This window comes from Corythoichthys intestinalis, chromosome 11 (assembly GCF_030265065.1).
Source record: "Corythoichthys intestinalis isolate RoL2023-P3 chromosome 11, ASM3026506v1, whole genome shotgun sequence".
In the NCBI taxonomy this organism is placed as follows: domain Eukaryota; kingdom Metazoa; phylum Chordata; class Actinopteri; order Syngnathiformes; family Syngnathidae; genus Corythoichthys; species Corythoichthys intestinalis.
This window is the reverse complement of record NC_080405.1, coordinates 13,699,955-13,718,019: the sequence shown is the minus strand read 5'-3', so window position 1 is coordinate 13,718,019 and position 18,065 is coordinate 13,699,955. Positions and strand designations below refer to the sequence as shown.

Sequence of the window (18,065 nt, the reverse complement as noted above, 5' to 3'; positions counted from 1 at the left end):
AAACTTAAAAGGTCTGTAGGTTCACAGCCAATAACTCACCAGAAAGTAGTGATGTCACGAGGTGGGCCGAGCCTTCGAAGCGTGTGTCGAGTAATGAAGGGACTTTTCTGCGAAGCGCGTACCGAGGCTGGCTTCATTTAGGGGAGGTTCCGAAAACGATGACGTCCGAAGCCTCACTGCCCAGCCGTACCACGTGATTGCTTCAGGGAGTGCTTTAGATTTGCTGCGCGGTTTGACAGCTCGCTACAGTCAATCAACACCTCTGGCTGCATTCAAAATGTGGGTGTTTGAAGGAGAGTTGTGATCAGGTGAGAGTTTGGTGAGTTTAAAGGTGGTTTGGAGAATGAAAAGTTAGAGTTGAGAGAAGGGTACAGTAGTTCATACTTGGATGGAACCAGTAAGAAAGAGGACTTCCTCCCTGTGGAAAAAAATATTTTTTTAAAAAATAAAACAGAATGAAAATCCCCACCATCCTGTAGCTACATCAATGTCCAAATTACACAAACAGTGTGTCAATGTTGACAACAGTCAACATGGCGCGCGGTAGCCATGTTGAATAAACTTCTCCATTCTCCGCTCACGCTAATTACTCGTCGCTTTAACAACGTCACGTCTGCCCTTCGCTGATTGGTCCACTCCGCTGGCTGTTTGCTGTGGCTTGCTCCGCCCCTCGGAATTTGATCCGCCGGACGGTAGCCAGACTCAATCGCTGGAACAGCGGTAAGTCTGGTATACCAGGGAGGGAGACATCGCCATATCATATATGAATCTGAGGTACTGTTTACATCTATGTGTGCATTTTTGTTTCATATGTATATGTCCTTTTTTTTTTTTTTTTTTTTTTCTTTTTGGGGGGTATTACCCCCCATACATTATGGTCTCTCAGGTTATGAGTTTGATCCCATTGCTGAAGATGTATGTCAAATTTAACTTCTGTGACAGGAAAACAATGAAAAGAAAGTTGAAGAAAAAAAAAAAAACTTATCCATGACATTTTTGCTTGTCAAAACTGCCGCCACTTCCAGGATCGCCACTGTTATGCATAAGCACTCCTGGTTGCGGCTTCCAGGAAATATACGCAGCGCCACACCATATGCTTCTATTTGTTATTTTCCAAGTGGTGAGAGCACAACTAAGCATCAATTGTAAGTAATGATGTCAGGCTTGTTTTTGTAAAGATTTATTTCAAACACAACACTGCGCCTGCTCATAAAAGCCGAGCGTGCTCTCCCTTCCACTCTCGCTCCTGTGTGATGCGTTTAATTGCGATCACGAAACAAACAGAAAGTGACAGTCTAGAAGGTGTAGTAATTTCGAAATTTGCCGTGGGCGAGGAATGAGTTTCCGGTTCAGAGGTAAACTGCGCAGGCGATGACAAAACACACACGTTTTTACACATGCATTGTTTGCGCTAATGAAGGCGTACCTTGCAGAAGAGGGGAGGACCTTAAATGCACCTTAAACGAAGTGTGGACAGGTTTAAAAATAGTCGGCAAAGTACCCTGGAGAGAATTATCTGTCCTAGTGTAGACGTAGCCTTAGACATTCTACGGCCATATTGTCGGGCCAGTTCACGGACGCGCACACCACGCGCATATTTTTCTATTTTCATCTTCATTTCCATAGTAAGCCTCACCTTTTTCCTTTTTTCACCACCTCCACTTACAGTCTTGGAACCCATGTTGATTTCTCTCACAAGAAAATACGCCACGCCTTCGTCTTGCAAGAAAACAAAGAAACGGCGGCGCTGTCATAAATCGTCGTATTTCAAGCATGTCATCGGATGTAGAAACAAATGGCAAGTCAGATTTTACGTCGGATGTCGAAAAGATCGTGTGTCGAAGTATGTCGAGGTACCACTGCATTTACTTTAAAATGGAATAAACTGACTCATTAATCTGTTAAGCGGCGGGGTTGTCGATTGTCTTTGCCGATCGGCACCCCGCCCGGCGGCGAGCAAGTTACAGCTCGTCCCCAGCTGCAGGCAGGAGAGCATGTTTGCCGGGGAAGCAGCTAGAGAATTACCGCCGGACAAACTGGCCGACGTTGGAGGACCGCATAGCTGCCACATGGTCAACACGAATATGGCGTAAATAATGCTTAACGGCGAAGACAAACAATCAGAGAGCGGCGTGCAGTTGTTGTGCACTAACATGGCAGGATGTGTCTGAGGGGATCTTTTTTCTACATGTCCATCCATGATCAAACGTAAGTAAATAGTCCTTTATTTAAAGAAAGTTTTTAATGTTTGCTTTGTAATCACTATATTCGCAGCCATTTTTAACACAAAGTTGCAATTTCTGATCGGGTGGAAAATTTGACAGAACACCGGGCACACGAAGAGGGCAATAAGCCGAGTATAGCACTCTCCTGGCGGGGTGATGTGCGACACGCCGCCGGTCGTCGGCCGAGTGGCATTCTCATCGGACAAGGACCATGTCAGCCACAAAATGCAAGCCATCTCCGCATTAAAATGTGTGCCATGATCCCAGTATTTGACATAATACAAAACACGAAGTCCAATGATCCCACAGTACACACACACTTGCACACTTGTTTTGGCTGATCTCAGGGTGGAAGGGGAACTAAGTGAAACTCAAAAAGTCTCACACGCCTCTCCTTGGTGCAGCTACAAAAGCCTGCAGCCGTTTGGCTGGGTGTTGCAAAAAATAAACGAATTAATCCGGAAAATCAGCTGAATCCGCAGGCCATCTGCATGCTATAAAGCAATGCTGTATTGTGAGACGCTGACCCGAGTGACGTCACATTTGCATTCGTCCTAAACCCGAGACTTGAGCTGGAAGTAACTCATTTTCATGGAGCGGGATTCAAAAATTCAATATACATAAAACAATCGCTTCCACACACATCCAAGTGGTCCATTTCTTTCAGGAACATAAAACACTGTGTGAAATATGAAATAAACATTTTTGGTGTCATATGCACTTTAAATGCAACATTAGTCTTACCATTTGTTCAACCAATGATTTTTTTTTTTTTTTTACAGATTATTTTCTGCCTCTTTGTTCATAAGATGTGATCGTTTGTGCTCTATTCATTGTCATTTCTGAACATGTTATGCTATCGGACAAATTTCATATTTCATTTTAATATATTAAGTGCCAATAACCAGTATCTTTGAGTCAAACCTTTTTAAATCTTTTAAATCTTTTTTCAAGATTATTTTCTGCCTCTTTGTTCATAACATGTGATCGTTTGTGCTATATTGTCATTCTGAACATGTTATGCTATCGGACAAATTTCATATTTCATTTTAATATATTAAGTGCCAATAACCAGTATCTTTGAGTCAAAAAGCCCAAAGTCAAGTCCAAGGAGACTGGTTGACCAGCATCAACCTACCAGGCGGCCCGGCCACCTTTTGGGGCATTTACATCTGTGTTGGCATCAGTGTACATAGAGCACAACAAATGTGACCAAAAGCCACAGATATTGAAAATGAGCCATAGCAGCCAGCGACACTACCTAGAAAATATTGGAACACATTATACAGAATTTTAAAAAGGTCTTAAGTGTTAAGTCCTTTTAGTTGCATTCCCTTCAAATTTTATATCTGCAGTCAAATTAGACCAGTACTTGTCAAATAGTGGGGCGGGCCCCCCCCAGGGGGGCACAAGTGACCTTGGGGAACATATTTTGCCGTAATCGAATAACGTGCAACTGTACAGCCACTCCGTGGGTGGCAGTGGCGTTCTCATTTTCAGTGTGCGCAGTATTTTTTAAAACCAAACAAGAGCACACAGCAACGAGCACGGAGTTATGAAGAGCCGAGACGAATATGACAACGCATATGTAGTGTTTGGCTTCACTTTTAATACAGTGGGAGACAAGGAAATACATGTTTACAGTGTAAAAATGTTGGCAGCCGGCAGCATGAGGCCAAATCAATTAAGACATCACATAAAGACATTAGACCCCAATCACATAAGTCGCCTGATTTTTCTCTGCGAAAAAGTGCCGAATGTTGCCGGCAATCATCTTGCTTTGTGTTACATCAGTAAACCAGCGAACACTGTCCGCATCATATAACACAGCATACTATTAAGTTGCGCTGTGCAAAATGACCCTACACCATAGCAAAGGAGTTAAAACCATCCTGTCCAATAAGTCCATTTCGTTACACACCCCCGGTCAAATTAATATATTGTACTGTTGTATTGTTAAACTAAACTTTTTCAGTATCAAATGGTCAAAATATGTACCTTGAGTATTTTTCTGTAATCCAAGCAAATTTATGTGCTTGTGAAAAAATAAAGTACTTTATTGCAAGTTTAATATTAAGGACAATGTTATGCAGATATATTTTATAGACAAATGATAAAGTAGCGGCAGAGAGCAAAATGTTTACATCTTCCAGGAGGTAGGCGTAATATGAAATTAAGACGCAATGCATTCAAAAAAAAAAAAAAAAACCTTATGAGTTAACCATGTTTTTAGTCAGGGTTCTTCAGATTTTAATATATGCAGTCAAATTTGGTCATGCCATTGTCAGAACTGTTCGCTCTTGTGGCGTCACACAAAAATTTAAACAGGAGCAGTCAATAAGTTCTTATTTTTCCACGAAACTAAACATTCCATGTTTTTCACCTAAATAAGAATTTTCCCCTCTCCACACATAAAACATTTGCTTCAAAATGAGATTTTCCTATAAGTTGAACTGGGAACAGTTAAAGTTATTTGCATCTTGTATTCCAAGAAGTCAAGGTTCACACAACTTCAGAAAAAGCAAACTCAAATTTCATTATTTGGAACGTTTATTATGGTCTGCACCCATCTTGTTGGGGTATGCCTACACACGAATTATTTGCATTGACAGAATTCAGGAAACATTCAAGTAATGGATATGCCACATTCAACACCAACCCTTGTGGACCACCTTCACTTTTTGGTGATTCATTCTGTTGGTGACAAAAACAAAATTAGGGCATGTATTGAGCATCCTTGTAATAAACCGAGTGAGTTCTAGAGTGATACGTGCCTATTTTCCTGGCAGAGACTACACTTATTCATGTATGTATGACCATCACTGCCACATACTGGATCCCATTTCGTGGGGCAAAGCCTTCCATAGGTCTGACAGGGATCAGCCGCGTGACACTCACCCTTGTATGCCACCTTAACATTCGGATTCCCTCTGGTTGGGGGAAAAAATGTCAATGATTTTGGAATCTTGTAACAGATTTAGAGAATGATACATGCCCATTCTCCTGGCAGAGATAACACTCATTGGAGTATGTACGTCCATCACTGCCACATACTGGATCCCATTCCTGGGTGCAATACCCCTGACAGGCGTGGCATTTACCCTTGTATGCCACCTTTACTTCGTGAAACCTTCTGTTTGTGACAAACCAAAAATCAATTCATGATATTTGTGCAAGTTCATGTAGAAAGTTAGCCTGAGGAGGAACGATACGTGCAGATTTTCCTGGTTGAGCGCACACTCATTGGAGTATGTACGTCCATCAGTGCCACATACTGGATCATAATGCGGGGGGCAGACCATTCTATGGCACTCACCCTTGTATGCCACCTTCACTCCATTAAATCTGTCGGTAACAAAATTAAAAATGGTTCATTATTGGATTACCATGTAATAAAGACAATGATACGTGCCCATTTTCCTGGCAGAGATCACACTCGGCAAAGTATGTACGCCCATCACTGCCACATACTGGATCCCAAGTTGCGAAGCAATCTCTTCCATGATACTTCTCACAGCCAGTCTGGAGACAATATTAGTTATTGTTTTGCACACACTAACATACCAGGGATGAGAGTTCAACACAGTAAAAAAAATCATTATCACAGGTTAAGTTACAACCTTTGTCAGGGTGCAATCATCTTTTATAATCGACTAAATTGACAAATGAGCTAAGCTAACAAAAACACATCTTATTAAAGGGTACCACGGACTCACTTGTAGGCTTTAATAAGCTACATTTGTTCTTTCACCAAAATGTGTGCTTAGAAACATTGCCATTGATTTATAAATAGATTTAGGACATTGTTGGACCTACTGAGGGCACCACGTTTTACGCGTTTAATGAATACTGTGGGTGATGACGTGGTTGGGTTGGACTGGGAGAATAGCTGTGCTGTATCCTAGCGAAGCTAGTATGACGACTTGAATGATTTTGTCACATTCTTTTGTTACAGAGCTGTGGAACATACTGGTACCTGCATCCAATTCCAGGTCATCAGGAGTCTTTAAACTGATCCTAGGTAGGTTGCCAAGATATTGACAGTTTGTATATCCCTTCGTTTCTAGTTGCATCCTTGTCTTTTCATCTGTCTGCCTCTCACCGTGGTTTTCCCTCAGTTTTTTAAATTTTATTTTATTTTTTTTAATCAGCCCTACTATCACTTGTTTTTTGTAAGATTTTTTTTTGGTTTATAATTTGAAGACAACCCAATGACGTCACCGCCCAGAGTGCATTGAATCAATGGCAACCTACTAGTTTTACAAATTTTATTTAAAAAAAAAAAAAAAAAAAAAAGTACATTTCTGCAAATACTTATGTGCTAATCATTCCATAAAATTCACCAACAGGTTTGGGCAAGGCTACATTTGTCACACAGTTATAGTACACAACGACTATTGTGTGGTTTAGTAATATAATAAATTATTATACTACTAAACCACACATTACTAATAATTATTCCTCACCTTCACAGGCACATATGGTTTGGATTTGATAGCCCCAAATTGTGGGATTTGGACTGCACAGAATAGACAGGTAGACAACATTATATGAAACCAGGAGTAGAAATGTAGAACATTTCCTCATGTAAAGGTCTTAAACATTCAGAATTCCAACAAAGGTTAAAATGCCCGTCGTTCAGAGCCAATAACTCACCAGAAAGCACCAGGATACAAAAGAGCAGCACAGGTAGCATCATTTCGTCTTGGAAGTGTAGGCCTTCTCTGCTTGTCTGATGAGAAACAGGTGTCCACTTCTAACACTTAAATAGGGCAACGCTGTTCCTGATTGGTTGAATTTTCAAGGCCATGAGGCGATTTTTCTTGTGGGGGTTGGTTATATGCAGAAAAAATTAATAAATGATATTTTGCTTTATGAAAACTACATAGATTTTTTTTTTTTTTTTGCACAGCTTGCTTTGCTTGTTCATCCTTTTCCCAGGTAAAGCAATTGAAAACAGTTCCTTATTTAAAACGCCAAATATGTGAACACTTAAGTGTCAACAGCAGGCAGCTGGGGACTCATCCCTCATTGAATAACTGCGTTATGGGCTTTTCTTACTTTCCCTTTAAAGGTCGAAAGAAATTGTGACCATGTCAAAAAATGAAAATGACTGCACTCTTGTAATTTTACATTGATGAATTATTGACACTTAAATCTCACAGCCTTTTACCATTTCATAGTTATTACATTGAAAACAATGCATTTGGGAAGGTCCACTTTTTGAAAATCTGGGTGTGACGTCACAACCATAACTGACATACATGCTCACATAAGACACAGTCACAACAGAACCAAAAGCGAATGGATAGCATTCCAGCAGACTGCAATAATCCACAGCTCATTCTGGTAGTGATGTCAACTTCTGTTGAGAGATACAGCAGCTGTGGAGAAGGTAGCTGAGAAAAGAAGACGAATGACGATGAAGCTATTTCTGTCACTTTTTTGAGGAATTTGTGTCCAAAAAATGGTCTATTATTTCAAAGTCATTTTCTGTGGTACATTTATTTGAATAACTTTTTGGAAAAAAAAAAAAAAAAAAAGTAAATCTTTACCAGTAGTTTTACTAAGCCATAGTTTTTACTTTTACTTGAGTAGATTTGTAAAGAAAAAATGCTACTCTTACTCTTACTTTGGGCTACATAACATTATTCGTTACATTTTCCCTCTTTATTCTACATATTAGATTTACCTCCTTTTTTTTGTTTTTTTTGTTTTGCCAGAGAGAGTGGCTCAACCAGTTTCACCAATGAGACGTCGCAATAATAATAAAATGACTCCATTATACCAATCAGAATCAAGCTTGACGTTCTATGATCACGGCGGCCTGTTCAATCACGGGGCATCTTTAAAGCACCGTAAAAAAAAAATGACGTTTTTGACATACAGTGTATCACCAAAGTGAGAACACCCCTCGCATTTCTGCAGATATTTTAATATATCTTTTCAACACTGACAAAACGAAAAGTAGTCTGTGTGCAGCTTATATAACAGAGTTAATTTATTTTCCCCTCAAAATAACTCAAAATATAGCCAATAGTATCTAAACCCTTGGCAACAAAAGTGAGTACACCCCTTAGTGAAAGTTGTCAATATTAACATACAGTCATATCAATAGTGTTATGTCCAAGGGCATAGGTTTGCACAGGGATGGTAGGGACATAAAACTAGCAACTTTTCAGGATGCTCAAATTGTCCCCACCAACTTTTAAGCAACTTTATCACATTATATAAAGAGTTCACTTATATAGGTAATTTAGATTGTCTCACCATATGTGAGGATAGAATAATTACCATTATTAAGTGAATTATTTTCATTATGTTCAGATTTACATTTATCCCTTTTCACTTGCTGAATGTGCCGGTCCATTTTTTTCGCCCTCAAACGAACATTTGGTTGGCTGATGACTTGAAGCCATCCGTGCCGCCACAAAGACACACACACACACAGACATACTCACACAACTCCAACAGATTCATGTCGACAACATGCCACCCGCTCCGGAAAGGAGGGATATTAAAAGTTGTTTTTTTTCGGCCAGCAGCAGCCACTGTAAGTCATGTAAAAAGATGTCAAGGTGGTGGAAACACCACTAATTTTGCTACTGAAAGTCCGACCTCCAACAATTAGCATAACATTAAACTTGCTTACCGTCAAAACTACTGCGGTCAGGCCAGCCTCCACAAGGAAGAATGAAGTCAAGCTAGTTGTCCCTTATTTGGATCATTGTTTGCATGATGTGCATTACGGTAATATCGTCCCTACCAAAGTTGAGACCAAACATACGCTCTTGGTTATGTCTCTTCCGTCCCTATGCAAACATATGCCCTTGGGAGTAATGCTGCATTCGAGGAAGGTGGGAAGTCTCTGTTTTCCAACTTCCAACTAGGAAAAATATCACTGGAACGCCACTCAAACTGGGAGATCCTAGTTGCGAAGTCGGAGAAAAAAAAAAAGTACTCCAACTTCACGAGTTGCTTCAATCTGAGTCACTCGAAAAAAATCGCGCTGTCGAAAAGCAGACCGTCAAAGGTAAAACATAAAATGCACGGTTATAAAAATATATATGTATATATTATTTAGTTAATCAACACAACTACCCACTGTATGATTCTTACTGACTTTGCATGAGGATATGCTGCTCTGTATGCATGAAGTTTGAACAAAATGGTAAAATGCACCTTAGCCGGCGTTTTATCTCTACTATTTGATTGCTTTGAGAAGGCAGGTTTGCTGTAGACCAAAATGTCTTGACGGCTAAAATAAAATAAAAAAAAACATCTTTGCGGTTTACATTCGCTTAGAACGCTTTGAGATCGCAACTGGTATCATCCAAGTGGGACAAGTCTGACTTCCCACCTTCCTTAAATGCAACATTAGTCCGAATATTTGTTCAGCTATAGTTATAGTTAGTCAGTTATATATATGTACACTTTTTTTTTTTTTTTTACAAATTATTTTCTGCATCTTTGTTCATAAGATGTAATAGTTTGTGCTCTATTCATTGTGTTATTTCTGAACATGTTGTGCTATTGGACAAATTTAATGTGCAACAAAATCTGAATTTTTAACACTTAAAGGGAACCCTGAATAAAATGGCATGTTGGTTCTAAATGCTTTAATGTAAGTCCCTCCTTATAATACCTTTGGAAATCTTTCGGAGTTTAATATATTACGTGCCAATAACCAATTTCAGTCAAAAAGCCCAAAGTCGAGTCCTGGGTTGACTAGCACTAACCCACCAAGGTGGCCCGACCACCTTTTGGGGCATTTACATGTGCGATGGCATCAGTGTACATAGAACACAACAAATGTGACCAAGAATCACAGATATTGCAAAAGAACCATTACAGCCAGCGACACGACCTAGAAAACATTGGAACACATTATACAGAATTTTAAAAAGGTTTTAAGTGTTAACAAGTCATTTTAGTAGCATTCTCTTCAAATTGGATATATGCAGTCAAATTAGCCCAGTACTAGTCAAATAGTGGGGCGCAAAGCGATGTCGAGGGGGGTGCAAGTGACCTCGGGGAACATTCTTTTTTGCCGTAATAGAATAACGTGTAATTGCACACCCACTCAGTGGGTGGCAGTGGCCTTCTCATTTTCAGAGTGTGCGCAGTATTTTTGAACCAAACAAAAGCACAGCAACGAGCTTGGGGATATGAAGAGCGGAGACGAGGAATATGATGCGTATGTAGTGTTTGGCTTCACTTTTAATACAGTGGGGGAAGAGGAAATACCTGTGTCTAAAAGTGTTGGCAGCGGGCAGCATGAAGCCAAATCAATTAAGACGTCACATAAAGACATTAGGCCCCAATCACATTAAGCCGCTTGATTTTTCTCAGCGAAAAATATTTCCGGCAATCATCCCACTTTGTGTTACATCAGTAAACCAGCAAGTACTGTTAGCACTATCCAAGATAGCATACCATCAAGTTGCTCACTGCAAAATGACCCCATACCATACCGAAGGAGCCAAAATCATCCTTCTGTCCAATGAGTCTTGTTCCATTTTTTCCCCCCAGTCAAATTGTTTAGCATATTGTACTCAGAGTTGATTAAAAATTCTGTATCAAATGGTCAAAATATGTACCTCGGCTGTATGATTTTATATTTTATTGTAAGTTTAATATTAAGGACAATGTTTTTCAGAGATTTACTTTTATAGACAAATATTTAAAGTGGCGGCAGAGTGCGAAACGTTTACATCTTCCAGAGGGGGGCGTAATATGAAAGACTCAATGCATCAAACAAAAAAGCTACAAGTTAAGGTGTTTTTAGTCTGTGCTCTTCAGATTTTAATATATGCTGTCAAATTTGGTCATGCCATTATCTAACTGTTCGCTCTTGTGGTGGCACACAAAAATTTAAACAGGAGCAGTCAATGAGTGTTCTCATATTTCCAAGTAACTGATCATTCCATTTTTTTAATCAAAATAAGAATTTGCCCTCCACACACAAAACAGTCGCTTCAAAATGGAGATTTTCCCATTAGTTGAACTGTGAGCACAGTTAAACATTTGTAACTTTTATTCCAAGGAGGAAAGTAAACGTTCACACAACTTCAGAAAACGCAAACTCAAATAATCCATTCATAATTTGGAACCTTTTTATTATGGTCTGCACCCATCTTGTTGGGGTACGCCTACGCACAAAATGTTTACATTGACAGACTTCAGGAAACATGCCAGTAATGGATATGCCACATTCAACACCAACCCTTGTGGACCACCTTCACTTTTTGGTGATTCATTCTGTTGGTGACAAAAACAAAATTATGGCATGTATTGAGTATCCTTGTATAAACCAAGTGAGTTTTAGGGGATACGTGCCTATTTTCCTGGCAGAGACTACACTTATTCATGTATGTATGACCATCACTGCCACATACTGGATCCCATTTCGTGGGGCAAAGCCTTCCATACGTCTGACAGGGATCAGCCGCGTGACACTCACCCTTGTATGCCACCTTAACGTTCGGATTCCCTCTGGTGGTGGGGGGGGGGGGGAATGTCTGATTTGGGCATCTTGCAACAAAGTGAGATTTAGAGAGCGATACGTGCCTAGTTTCCTGGCAGAGATAACACTCATTGCTGTATGTACGTCCATCACTGCCACATACTGGATCCCATTCCTGGGTGCAATACCCCTGACAGGCGTGGCACTCACCCTTGTATGCCACCTTTACTTCGTGAAACCTTCTGTTTGTGACAAACCAAAAATCAATTCATGATATTTGTGCATGTTCATGTAGTTTGTAAGCTTGAGAGGGAATGATACATGCCTATTTTCCTGGATGAGGGCACACTCATTGGAGTATGTACGTCCATCAGTGCCACATACTGGATCATAATGTGCGGGGCAAACAACTGTACGGCACTCACCCTTGTATGCCACCTTCACCCCATTCAATCTGTTGGTAACAATAAAATAATTATTCATTATTGGGTCACCATGCAAAACAGAATGATACGTGCCCATTTTCTAGGCAGAGATGACACTCATCATCGTATTCACGCCCATCACTGCCACATACTGGATCCCAATTTGCCAAGCAATCTCTTCCATGATACTTCTCACAGCCAGTCTGGAGACAATATTAGTTATTGTTTTGCACACACTAACATACCAGAGATGAGAGTTTAACAGAAAAACGCATTAAAGCAGGTCAAGTTCCAACCTTTGTCAGTGTACAATTTTCTTGCATGTCAACTAAATTGACACACAATCCGAGCTAACGAAAAAGCATCTTAATAAAGGGTACCACGGACTTACTTGTAGGCTCTAACAATTGTGGCTTTTACCAAAATTTGTGATTAGAAACATTGCCATTGATTTAAAATTCATTTAGTACATGGTTGACCTACTGAGGGAACCGTGTTTTACGCGTTAAATACTGTGGGTGATGACGTGGTTGGGGTGTACTGGGAGAATAGCTTTGCTCCAACTAGCGAAGCTAGTATGATGACCGGCATGATTTTGTCTCATTCTGCTCCTGGTCAGATTCTTTTGTTACAGAGCTGTGGGACATACCTGCATCCAATTCCAGCTCGTCCTAACTGATCCTAGGTGGGTTGCAGAGATTGACTGGCTGCCATTTGACAGTTTTTATCCCTTCGTTGCTAGTTGCATCCTTGCCTTGATTTCCCCCCCATTTGTCTGCCTCACCACTGTATTCCCTCTGGTTTGTTTATTTTTTAAATAATTGATCCCAACCCATCACAGACCCGATTTTTGTGTTCAATAAACCCTTGTATGCAATCCCTCTGTATTGTTGTCAACTTTGGGGTCCCACCTTGCTTCCGCATTCCAGGACCGTAACAGATTTGTTGGTTTCATCTGAGGACCGCCCAGAGAGCATCGAATCATCAACATCGGTGACCTACTAGTTTTACAAAATCTTATAAAAATCAAAGTTTTAATATCAAATTATTATAACTAACATTTATCTTTTAAGAACAACAAGTATCTGTGGTCCCCTTTAAAAAGTACATTTGTGCAACTACTTATGTGCTAATCATTCCATAAAATTCAACAGGTTTGGCCAAGCTATATTTTTACATTTGTCACAAAGTTATAATACACAAATCACTATGATGTGGTTTGGTAGACTAATTTAATACCTCACCTCCACAGGTACATATGGTTTGGATTTGATAGCCCCAAATTGTGGGATTTGGTCTGCACAGATAGACAGGTAGACAACATTAGATGAAACCAGGAGTGGAATTTCCTCATGTAAAAGTCTTAAAACCTTCATAATTCCAACAAATGTTAAAATGTCTGTAGGTTCAGAGCCAATAACTCACCAGAAAGCACCAGGATACAAAAGAGCAGCACAGGTAGCATCATTTCGTCTTGGAAGTGTAGGCCTTCTCTTCTTGTCTGATGAGAATCAGGTGTCCACTTCTAACACTTAAATAAGGCCACGCTGTCCCTGATTGGCTGAGTTTCCAAGGCCATGAGGCGATTTTTATTTAACACCATAGGTTAGATGCAGAATAAATTAATAAATGATATTTTATGAAAACTACATGGAATTTTTGCACAACTTGCTTTGCTAGTTCATCCTTTTGCCAGGTAAAGCAATTGAAAAGAGTTCCTTATTTAAAATGCCAAAATATGTGAACACTTAAGTGTCAACAGCAGGCAGCTGGGGACTCTTCCCTCATTGGGTAACTGCTCTATGGGCTTTTCTTTCTTTCTCTTTAAAGGTCCAAAGAAATGGTGACCATGTCAAAAAATGATTGCACTATTGTAATTTTACATGGAGAAAAAGTATTGACACTTAAATCTCACAGTCTCTTACCATTTCATATTTATTCCATTGAAAACATTGCATTTGGGAAGGTCCACTTTTTAAAAATGACATACATTCTCACAGAAGACAACAGAATCAAAAGCCAATGGATAGCAAGCTAGCAGACTGCAATACAGTGATCCCTCATTTTTCGCGATTAATGGGGACCAGAACCTGCCGCGATAAGTGAAAAACCGCAAAGTAGCACCCCCCCCCCCCCCCAAAAAAAAACATTTTTTTTTTGTGTGTGTACAATGTATTTATTCAGATTTAGCATTGGAAAGAGATACATATTTGTGTATAGGTTTTTTCACTTTTTTCAAAAGGAGTATTTTAAAAATGTATATAGAATGTCTTGTAATAAATGTTTTTTTTGTGTGTGTACACACGCACATTCATTCCAGGGCACACAGAGCCTCGCATCAAATCCTCTCACATACACAGTTACCTCCCTTGGTGTGACTTGCTATCAAAAACTGCTCTCGATCGCTGTGTACATTGTGGACAATCACACCGGGCCGGCTACCTCTGACCTCGCCACACACACACACATATTACACCGCGCGCTTCCCTATCTCTCCCCACCCGTGTATGCACACAGAGATCAAACTTGTTAACATTTATTGGCAGTTAAATGATGATTGTCATGTGCGGCGCAATCATCTTCCACAATCGTTAACTTCAATAAGCAACTCCAATGCACGCAGTCAGACACGGCGCTCCGCATACGCATAACACGCACTGCGCGTAGGGCACCAACTCTGCCTGAAGGGGCACAAAAAAAATATTAGTAATTGTAATAATAACAACAATATATAGTATTTAAAATAAAACTTATAACTGATAAATGCAAGTAATATAAATATAAATAACATAGGCTCAGGTTTGCTCCATTATGCTTCAGTCGCAAATTTGGCAGAAGTTTATTCTTGAAAGGAAATGTCACCGAAAAGACAACAAGAGTCGGGGCGGAAAAAAGGAAGAGGAAAAAGCAGCGAGATGATGCCTGTGCATCACTTGCAGGTAAGAATGTTGCTTTTTATTTATTTTTTTTAAACAATTGTTTATTTATTATCAGCTACGTTTACATGACTACAATAATCTGATAACTGGGAATAACCAGGTAATGACAATAATGAGATTTGACGCATTTACATGCACTTCAGTGATGTGATAATCAGGAAAAACCTGGTTTACATGTTAAGTCAGTAGTTCGATTTCTTGCCAAGTACATGATGTAAAACTTGGTCTCAGCATAGGCCTTCCTCCATGTCTACCAAAAACCCATGCTTGCTTGAAGTTGTCCCACTGAACCTCTTCAAATGCGAGTGTGGCGATTGCGTTACACAAGCTCGTTAACTGTAGAGTAGGCCCATAGGCTGAAAGCGAATCAGTTTGGCGTCCCTAAGGCCTCTCTAGCGACATCCGTTTTTCCATTTGTACACATGCTCAGAGATGTAAAATAGCGGTGTTTATCAGATAAAGGATAGCGGATCATGCTTTTTACATGACCACTTTGAATAATCTGGTAATTACAGAAATCGGGTTATGATCGGTTTAATAGTGTGCACAACCAAAAAAAAACACTCCAATACGCTGTGGTGGAAATGATGTGACTTGCAAATTCATTGCACAATGAAAATTAAATGGAATGTTACGAGACATAACGGTAGTGGTTTTATGCAACGACTATGTTGATACCGAAAATTTTCCATTAGTAAGAAGCCGTAGCCATTTTTGAGAGGTTCAGAGGCCAAGAGCGACATCTACTGGTGAAACTGATTAGAAAAAAAAAAACAATCTTAAAGCTATGTAGATTTCCCCTTTCATATTCATTGTTTCCACATTATGTCCAGAATGTTTATATAGTGCCCTATCAGTCCATGTCTATAAAGGTATAATATTAAAGTTTTCATGTATCTGTGTTTTAAATATGGGCCTGCATAATACTATAATTAATTTAGAAAATGTTTGCACCATGGTTTAAAACAATATTTCATCGTATAATCCCTGAATGTTTTGTCTTGTATTGGTGGATGGGGGGCTGGGGGGGCACCACAAAGCATTTATGCCTAGGGCACCAAAATAGCTAGCGCCGGCCCTGCACGCAGTGCTTGCCTGGGACAATCACAGAGCAAAGAGGGAGGGAGCAACAGTGACACGGATCCGCGATAGACTGAGGGCGCGAAGTTTGAAGCGCGAAGTAGCGAGGGATCACTTTAATCTGAAGCTCATTCTGGTAGTGATGTCAACTTCTGTTGAGAGATATAGTGCTTGGGGAGAAGGCAGCTGAGAAAAAACTAATTAAGATGAAGCCTTTTCTGTCACTTTTTTTGAGGGATTTGTGTAAAAAATATGGTCTGTATTTATTTTAAAGTCATTTGCGATAGTATTTCATTGCACCTTTAACGGAGGCAGTAAGACTCACATTCCCCACCTTGCACTGTGTCTGTGTGCTGTCTGCGCCTGACCCTCATGTTACTTTCGTTTCGAATTGGAAATTATAGAGTTCATAACGTGGGCCATCAGTGTAATTGTCGAAATTCTCATTACAAGACAGTAAAGGTGAGCCCTCTTGCCATGGCAGAGCCTTTCCAGTCAACAAATGTAGAATACAGATTCCTAAAGAGTTTGGACGTTATAAATAAAAACCGAATGAATGAATGTGGAATTAAAAATTTCAAAATTTTATTCAGTACAGAACATTGATGACAGGCAGAGGTGGGTATGGTAGTAACCAGTGTTGTTAATCTTACTTTAAAAAAGTAATTAATTACTTTAAATTACGTTAAATCTTCAATAAATGCAAAAGTTTGCATTGAAATTTTAGACAGCTTTTTTATCCCTTCAACTGAAAATATGTTTGTCATTTTCCAAAATGACAATGCATCATGCCACAGAGCTAAAACTGTTAAATAATTGTGATGCGGTAATAGACAGCAAGAAAAAGTTTTTGCTCATCAGTATGTGGGGTGAGACTACTGAAGAAATTTAGTGTGGATTTAAAAGAATGTACAAACATGGGACAATTTAAGAAACTGTATAAAGGTATGTTTTTGTTTTGTTTTGTTTTTTTTAATATAAGGATGAGGGAGATGTTGATAATAACTAGGTGTGTTGTGACAATTGTGACACGTACTGTGATATGGGATATTTGGGTTATTTATTTATTTATTTATGTTTTTTCCAGGTTTGATTTATGGACTAGGCTTTTGCAACATTTGTGTATAGGTAACATGTAGAGTTATATGGTGGGTTTGTATATGTGTAAATAAGAATGTATATGTTTAACTGTATGGATGGAAACTGATACGTCAGAACTTAAGGACAAGGGGTGGGAGAGAATGAGTAACGTCTTGTCACTCCTTTTCGAATATTCATATTCTGTTTTCTTTTTCTGATATTTGATTATTGTTACTGATTATTGGTACTTATGTATTGAATATTCGAAATAAACATCTTCAAACAAACAATATAAGTGCACATTTGCTTTTCTCTATATAAAATTACTATAATGCAGTCATTTTTATTTTTGGACATAGTCAGCATTTCTTACTTACCTTACTGGCTGGACTGACGTTCAATAATGCTTTGAAGAGAATAGTATCTTTTCTCGTATTTACTGTTTGACTGTTTGTATTACCCTAACACACTTAATATAATCATTCAGGGAATAGCATCTTTTCTCGTATTTACTGTTTGATGTATTACCCTAACACACCCAATAGAAAATAAATAGCATTTTTATCATAGTTTAAGAAAAATAAGCAGAATATATTTGATATTGTGAACAGTTGGACGCGGAATGATTAGAACTTGCAGTGCCACGACAACATGCAGATAAGGAGAGGATGATACAGGATGCCTTCTGACCACGGAAGGCCAACGTGCGCGTCATGCAGCTGATTGAGCGAGATAGACGCTGCAGGTGATAGGCAAGAAATCCACAAGGCCACCAAATCCCGCAATCAGTTCTTCCGGACAGTGCAGAACAAATGACGGGACATCTTGTCTTGCCGCAAGGAACATCTGA

At 39.4% G+C, this 18,065-nt stretch overlaps 2 protein-coding genes across 2 annotated transcripts; both read right to left on the bottom strand.

Moving 5' to 3' along the window:
* Window positions 1-4,757: 4,757 nt before the first annotated feature.
* LOC130924508 (ovoinhibitor-like) lies at window positions 4,758-6,993 on the bottom strand. Its single transcript, XM_057851135.1, has 7 exons — window positions 6,882-6,993; window positions 6,692-6,744; window positions 5,638-5,747; window positions 5,442-5,570; window positions 5,221-5,358; window positions 5,000-5,155; window positions 4,758-4,919 (listed from the first exon to the last, which is right to left on the bottom strand). Exons 1-7 carry the CDS (start codon window positions 6,922-6,924, stop codon window positions 4,874-4,876), a joined length of 675 nt encoding a protein of 224 aa, XP_057707118.1. The 5' UTR covers window positions 6,925-6,993; the 3' UTR covers window positions 4,758-4,873.
* A 4,330-nt stretch (window positions 6,994-11,323) lies between these two features.
* LOC130924458 (ovoinhibitor-like) lies at window positions 11,324-13,656 on the bottom strand. The gene is made up of 7 exons (XM_057851057.1): window positions 13,542-13,656; window positions 13,361-13,413; window positions 12,210-12,319; window positions 12,017-12,145; window positions 11,796-11,933; window positions 11,565-11,720; window positions 11,324-11,486 (listed from the first exon to the last, which is right to left on the bottom strand). Exons 1-7 carry the CDS (start codon window positions 13,582-13,584, stop codon window positions 11,441-11,443), a joined length of 675 nt encoding a protein of 224 aa, XP_057707040.1. The 5' UTR covers window positions 13,585-13,656; the 3' UTR covers window positions 11,324-11,440.
* Window positions 13,657-18,065: the final 4,409 nt, after the last annotated feature.